The 7,766-nt window shown below is 47.4% G+C and overlaps 1 protein-coding gene across 1 annotated transcript; it reads right to left on the bottom strand.

The window, feature by feature from the left end:
• Positions 1-3,450: 3,450 nt before the first annotated feature.
• On the bottom strand, positions 3,451-4,358 carry LOC119271364 (late embryogenesis abundant protein EMB564-like). Its single transcript, XM_037553223.1, has 2 exons — positions 4,094-4,358; positions 3,451-4,005 (listed from the first exon to the last, which is right to left on the bottom strand). Exons 1-2 carry the CDS (start codon positions 4,305-4,307, stop codon positions 3,875-3,877), a joined length of 345 nt encoding a protein of 114 aa, XP_037409120.1. The 5' UTR covers positions 4,308-4,358; the 3' UTR covers positions 3,451-3,874.
• Between the last annotated feature and the right edge of the window lie 3,408 nt (positions 4,359-7,766).

The raw sequence follows: 7,766 nt of genomic DNA, 5'->3' as shown, positions 1-7,766 counted from the left end.
TAAGCTTGGGGATGTTGTTACATCTCCGTTGTATCTATAATTTTTGATTGTTCTATGCCAATATTATACAACTTTCATATACTTTTGGCAACTTTTTATATTATTTTTGGGACTAACATATTGATCTAGTGCCCAGTGACAATTTCTGTTTGTTGCATGTTTTCTGTTTCGTAGAAAATCCATATCAAACGGAGTCCAAACGGGATAAAAACTGACGGAGATTTTTTTTGAAATATATGCGATTTTTGGGAAGAAGAATCAACGCGAGACAATGACCGAGGGGGGCACGAGGCAGGGGGCACGCCCTGGGCCCTTGTGGCCACCCCGTAAGGCGCTTGGTGCCCTTCTTTCGCCTCAAGAAAGCTAATATCCGGATAAAATCGTGTCCAAAATTCAGCCCAATCGGAGTTACGGATCTCTGGGAATTTAAGAAACGGTGAAAGGGCAGAATCTGAAACACAGAAACAGAGAGACAGAGAGACAGATCCAATCTCGGAGGGGCTCTCGCCCCTCCGCCGCCATGGAGGCCATGGACCAGAGGGAAACCCTTCTTCCATCTAGGGGGAGGTCAAGGAAGAAAAAGAATAAGGGGGGCTCTCTCCCCCTCCCTCCCGATGGCGCTGGAACGCCGCCGGGGCCATCATCATTACCGCAATCTACACCAATAACTTCACCGTCATCATCACCAACTCTTCCCCCCTCTATGCATCGGTGTAATCCCTCTTTTACTCATTGTAATCTTTACTTAAACATGGTGCTCAACGCTATATATTATTTCCCAATGATGTATGGCTATCCTATGATGTTTGAGTAGATTGTCCTATGGGTTAATTGATGATCGTGATTGGTTTGACTTGCATGTTTCATTATTAGTGATGTCCTATGGTGCTCTCCGTGTCGCACAAGCATGAGGGATCCCCGCTGTAGCGTTTGCAATATGTTCATGATTTGCTTATGATGGGTGGCGTGAGTGATAGAAGCACAGACCTGAGTAAGTAGGTTGTTTGTGTATGGGAGTAAAGAGGACTTGATGCCTTATAATGCTATGGTTGGGTTTTACCTTAATGATCTTTAGTAGTTGCAGATGCTTGCTAGAGTTCCAATCATAAGTGCATATGATCCAAGAAGAGAAAGTATGTTAACTTATGCTTCTCCCTCAAATAAAATTGTAATAATGATTACCGGTTTAGTTATCGATTGCCTAGGGACAAATAACTTTTTTATATGACAACAAGCTCTTTAATAAACCTAACTTAGTTGTGTCTTTATCTAAACAACCCCTACTTTTTATTTACGCGCTCTTTAGTATCTTTCAAAACTATCCAACAACACCTACAAAGTACTTCGAGTTTCATACTTGTTCTAGGTAAAGCGAACGTCAAGCGTGCGTAGAGTTGTATCGATGGTCGATAGAACTTGAGGGAATATTTATTCTACCTCTAGCTCCTCATTGGGTTCGACACTCTTACTTATCGAAAAAGGCTACAATTGATCCCCTATACTTGTGGGTTATTAGGGTGCGGCTGGAGGGGGGAGGGGGCGGATAGAAAAAGGAACCCCTATACCACCGACGGTCGTGTGATAGCCTGGCTTATTAGGGATGATAGACTACTCATATTTTCGGGAGCCCATTCGAACAGAACTTCAAAGTTAAGCGTGCTCAGCTTGAAGTAGTTTCAGGATGGATGACCGACCGGGAAGTTACTTTCGGGTGCGCACGAATGAGGACAAAGTGCACAGAATAGACTAGTATTGATCTGTAGGGCCTGTCTAGATCCCGCTAGGAGTAACGACCACCGACGAGTGTGTTCAGGGCATTACAAATTGATATCAGAGCCGATCCTCGCGGTTACACGGATGTTTACAGACAGATGCGCGGTCATGTTATGCATGACGCTTGTGACCCATCGGAGCACATGGCATGGCACATGTGCCGGACAGGAAGCACAAACATTTGTGTCAAGAGAGAACGTTTATGTGGCCTGACGAGGACGTCGGTTTTTTTTTTGAGTGGGGGTGTATACGTTTATGTCAAGAGAGAACGTTTATGTGGCCCGACGAGGACGCCGGTTTCTCTGAGTGGGGGTGTATGTGATAGCATGACTTATTAGGGATGATAGACTACTCATATCAATAATGAATTCTTTCTTTTTTGAGAGTTCATTTGGACATAACTTTAAAGTTAAGCGTGTTCAGTTTGGAGTAGTTTCGAGATGAGCGATCGACCGGGAAGTTACTCTTAGGTGCGCACGAGTGAGGACAAAGTACACAGAAAATACTAATATTGATTTGTGAACCAGTCTAGATCCCGCTAGAAGTAACGACTACCGACAGATATGTCCGAGGCGTTACAGGGCGAGCAAAGGCAAAGGAAAGACAAACACACACGGCCCGCCCTTTCGTGCGCTGTCCATTACGCTGCAAAAACGACCCAAGTTTGAGTCGGGAGTGAGTCAAAAGTGGACAAAAATGCACATCCCTGCGTTGGATAGTCACGACCCAAGTTTGAGTCGAAAATGAGTCAAAAGTGAACAAAAATGCACATTCCTGCGTTGGATAGTCTGGTATGTCATTTTACCTTAAACGGACGCCTCCAAACAAATTGGGGTCACGTGCTGGAGTTGGCCTAAGGACAGCCTCCGCCACCTAAGGACAGCCTTCGCCGATGCGGCGGAGAGGCTTGCCATGCATCTCGACGGATGCACCAGCCTACGCCCTCCGGCGATGGGGGCGAGGGAAGGAGCGGCGACCGCGATTAGTTTTTTTCCCTCGTTAACCTTTTTTGGTAATTGTTCAGTTAACTTTTTTTTTTTGAGAAACCCAAGAAATTGTTCAGTTAACTGGGCGGGAAGGAAATAGCTGACGCCCGGACCAGATCGTCCTCGGCTGTCACCTAGCCCACTAATGAACTAGTACTACGTGGATTGGACTGTGAATGAAGATGCCATCGCTGGCCTGAAGCCCATCTAAATGAGCCTGGTATAGAACAAATCGCCCACAAACACGATCTTAAAATGGAAGGTACCCTAAAAAAATCTGAAACTTCCCACCAAACCGCCGACGCCAATCTGAACCTAAGGCTCGTAGCATAAGTTCATTTCTGGTCAGCAAGCTGCAAAACCTTGTTTAGAAACGTGACGGATTATTTCATCTTCGTTGAGTTTCATCATCGAGAAGTGCCTTCATAATATACTCCCTTCATGGCCGGCTTCATCTTAGGCAGCGCTTTCTCGACGGGGTGGGCCATTCTTGGGCTTTGGTAACGCTTTCAAGGACGTGTTGTAGTGTGTTAATTCTTTTTCTTTGAATGTGTCTTCTTTAGACTGGCCATATTGTACTTGGAACGGTAGTAAAGTAATTTCATGAACAATTGTAAGTAATTGGTACTCTCTCGACTACATAACGAGTACATAGGAATGAGCGTGCGTACATAGGAATGAATCTGTGATTAAAAAAATACTACTATACATCGTTTATTGAATAGAAGTTAGTGTGGAGTTTTCGCAGACACGGCCACTATTTATTTATCAACTCATATATCCGGGGATCATTGGCTACAGAACGTACATACATGCCAAAATTTTGCAGCCAGGGTACATGGATTACGATCGAGCTACATATATAGAGGGGCTACGGCGGCTACAATCCAGGGACCAAAATTTTGTAGCCAGCCGTACGTACGCCATGTCCGTGCGAGCACGAAGACATGCATGCATCAACGCTACTACGTAAGCTGCATCCTTCAACCTAGCCTACTACCACGTACACCCATAGCACTACGTACTAACTTACAGTACATCCACACGTACGATATATATATATATATATATAGGAGGGCCGGCCTGTGAGGCCGTACATCGTCTACCTCGCTCGATCATTCGCGCCCGAGATCCTTCTTGACCTCCTTGAGCTTCTTCTCGTCCGGCTCGATCACCACCCCGCCCTCGCCCTCTGCGCGCTCGTTGCCGGAGCCGGTCGCACGGCTCAGCCCGCCCTTCTTACGCCCTGCAGCACGCATGCACAGCAGCACAAGCAGATCAACACAAAGTTAGAGCAACACCACATACGCCAACGCATGAACGCACGCACGTACCTTCCGCCAGGCGCTCCTGCGCCTCGAGGGTCTTGCCGCCGGCGCCGCTCTTGATGACGGTCTCGCCCTCCTCGCGGGCGCGGCGGTCCAGCTCTGCCCGGATCTCCGGGTCCTGCAGCTCCGGCGCCTTCTTCACCTGCTGTGTCCGGTTCTCCGAGTCCTGGATCTCCGGGTCCTGCTGCAGCTCCGGCGCCTTCTTCTCCTGCTGTGCCATTGCTCGCGGTCTCTGCTCGGTAACAAGTCTTTGAAGTCTGTCTCCGCTAGCCTGCTGGTATGCTCTGCTTCACCACTGAGCGGAGGCCGCTTATATAGGTGGTGCACGGCGGTGCGGTCCGTGTATACGTGGACGGTGCATGCTGCCGGCCGTGGTGCGCTGTTACCTCGGCCTTTCACCGCGGGCCGGCGTGGCGAACATGCATGGGGCGCGCGCCACGTTTTGATGGGAAGTGATTTCACTGCGAGCACGTAGCGGCTACCGTGGTCAAACGTTGCCGTAAGTTCGTGTGCCGGGAACTTACGTGGAGGCTCCCTTCTGGAAGCCGGCAACATTGCACGCTACTGGTCCGTGTGCACGAGGCGGTCGGTAGATGATCATTTGGTTTTGCATCATCGGCTTCAGCACGTTGGGTACTTTGGTTGGTCGTGAAGCATGACGGGCGCCAGGATGACAGTTTGTGTTTTTGCTGGAGCTACTCCATAAACAAACTGTTCACAGCTGTATAGACGTGACGCAGGGGAAAAAACGACTTACCCCTTCGTCTCTCCTCCCCAAGTGAACACACGATTAGGTTCCTGCCTCCATGCCACCGACCTGTCTCGTCTTCTGCGGCCTTAGGGCTGTGAGATGTGGTGAGTTTCGGCCCTTATCCACTAGAGGACTCCGTTTTTATATTTTTTTTGAGATTTGCTAGGATTTGTGTCGTGTTCATGACGATGAGAAGGCGACGGCTTGCTGAAGATAGAATAACGTTGTCTCACCTTGTCTGTGTCTCGATAGTGTGTCTATCATTGTGAGAGGGTGTGCGAAGGTGTGTCTTCGATGGACCTTGTGGGATTCGGTCGATGGTTGTCTTTATGTCGGATCCAGGAATTGAACTTACCCGGGACGAAACATTTAAGGTCTATAATTTTTGTAGCATACAGATGCAAGTCTGCTCAACAGAAACTCATAGGATTGAAATATGAAGCCAAAGAACATAACTAATGGTGCAGAATAATTCAAGGTTCTTGACAACTAGCTGATCTAAGCATAAAATATCAGGAAAAAAACATAAACGTCACAGAGAACCACTAACATGGACTCCCAGGCCGTGTTCTGTTAGCGCACGTATAAAACCAAATCGTTTTTCTGTTCAAATAGACCGACTAAAAACGTTTTGTGTCTCTCGTCCAAAACAAGTCGATTAGTGAGACGTGCCTTCAGAAAAAATTGAGATGGACAAATAGATAAGTAGTACTAGTATTTATGGCGCACATCACGGCTTACCCAGGGCGGCCGACCATACCAGCCCCTACAGTGGCACCGCCACTACAAGTAGAGGAGTTCATCAAGCTTTGGTTGATGATTGGAGAGGGGGGTCTCAATCCTATGATAAAGACCAAGTTCAATGGCATTGGACAGGAAGCGAAATCTACATGACAAAGGTCGGCAAAAAAGGCGATATGTTCTGGTTTTTATAAAAAAATAATTTCTAGTTGATTTGGAAGGCTCAGTCAAAGAACAAGGTCAGATTAGATGGCTAGTTAGCGATGCATGTCGACTGCTCACTTCGGACAATCTCCTTTGTTTGGGAGGGAGCGGAATCTGCTCCATGTGTGGTGTTTACGCCGAGACGGAGATTCACCTTCTACTTTCTTGCAGCTTTCCTCGTTAGGTATGGCATGGCATGGCCTCATGGTTGGTTGCCATGGCTTGGTTCCGGCAACGGAGATTCAAATAACCAAGGTCACTGGATGGTGAAGGCGTACTAGATCATAAATTTCAAAACTTTGAAGACTGGAATCCGACAAGATTGTTTTTTACTACACATGATAGATTTGGAAGGACAAAAATGATGACACCATCTTCAGAATCAAAGAGCCCATTAGAATGTGGCAACTCGCTTTTTAGCTATAGCAATTCAGGGTTTTGGCGGTTGATGTGAGAACTCTTTCTCCGCTTTTTATCTAGGCAAAGGCTAAGTGTAACTACTTTTCTCTCCTGCTGAGAGAAACGACCGCACACCTGTTATAAGACATGTGTTAACACACATAACGCACTCATATGACTCATTTATGTATCTTCATCTTTTTTACTACTCCCTCCTTCCCATACTGTTAGGCGTATTAGTTTTCAACATGAAGATTAGAGCAAGTCCATAGTTAGTTTGTTACTTGACCCGTCGTACAACTTGGCAAAGAGGGAGGCAGGTGTCGATGTCAAAACCGGCGGATCTCGGGTAGGGGGTCCAAACTGTGCGTCTAGGATCGATGGTAACAGGAGATGGGAGACACGATGTTTACCCAAATTCGGGCCCTCTCTATGGAGGTAAAACCCTACGTCCTGCTTGATTGATATTGATGAATGTGAATATTACGGGAGTCGATCTACCACGAGATCGTAATGGCTAAACCCTAGAAGTCTAGCCTATATGAGTATGGTAATGAGTACATGTGGTGTCCTTTCCGGACTATCCTCTTCGGTTTATATAGACACCGAGGGGATCTAGGGTTTACATGGAGTCGGTTACATAAAAAGGAATCTTCGATCGCCAAGCTTGCCTTCCATGTCAAGTAGAGTCCAATCCGGACATGAGTATGATCTTTGATCTTCACAGCCCATTAGTCCGGCCCACGGATAACAGGTCGGACGCACGAGGACCCCTTAGTCTAGGACTCCCTCAATAGCCCCTAAACCTGGCTTCAATGATGAGAAGTCCGGCGCGCAGATTTGTCTTCGGCATTGCAAGACGGGTTTCATCCTTCCGACCTCCAGCATAGTCTTCGGACGAAGTAAGTATATCCGGACCTGTGTATATAATGGCAGAAAATATAACACTCCACGAGCCCAACTTGTTGATAACTGTTCATGACATCGTATCATGTCTGCTCGGTTGCTATTTCCAACCGTCAGCTGGTGAGCCGCCCCACGTCTCGGGGTGCGGTTTTACTGGCACGTCTTGCCAGGGCAGAGATCGTGTCCCTTTATTTACGGGATTTTCATTAATGCAGGCGTGGGTAACCTAACCGTCCCCTGGGTACAACTCCTTGGTGATAGGTAAGTTTAGAGACCCTGGGGGAGACGCACAATATTCGGGGCCTTTATATAGAGACCCAGTCTCGTTTTCTTTCCTTGCGCTTGCTCCTTCCGCAACCCCTGTGACGGTGTCCTGGACTAGGGGTACTCACCACGTCGTCTCCCGATCTGTTAGATTGGGCCGAGGACCCTCATGGCCATATACTCATGGGCCAGTTCGAACAAATGTCGCATACATGGAAGATTCCACAAGACTTGGTGATCAAGACAAAGACTCCTCCCCACCGGCGTATTCGGCTAGGACTCTTGTTATCCTAGGCCTCTGGTGCATTATATAAACCGAGGCCAGGCTAGTCGATAGATCATATACAACAATCATACCATAGGCTAGCTTCTAGGGTTTAGTCTCTACGATCTTGTGGTAGATCAACTCTTGTA

The sequence above is a fragment of the Triticum dicoccoides genome, chromosome 3A (genome assembly GCF_002162155.2).
Source record: "Triticum dicoccoides isolate Atlit2015 ecotype Zavitan chromosome 3A, WEW_v2.0, whole genome shotgun sequence".
NCBI lineage: Eukaryota > Viridiplantae > Streptophyta > Magnoliopsida > Poales > Poaceae > Triticum > Triticum dicoccoides.
The sequence above is the reverse complement of the archived record's forward strand: the minus strand, read 5'-3'. Positions and strand labels throughout refer to the sequence as shown.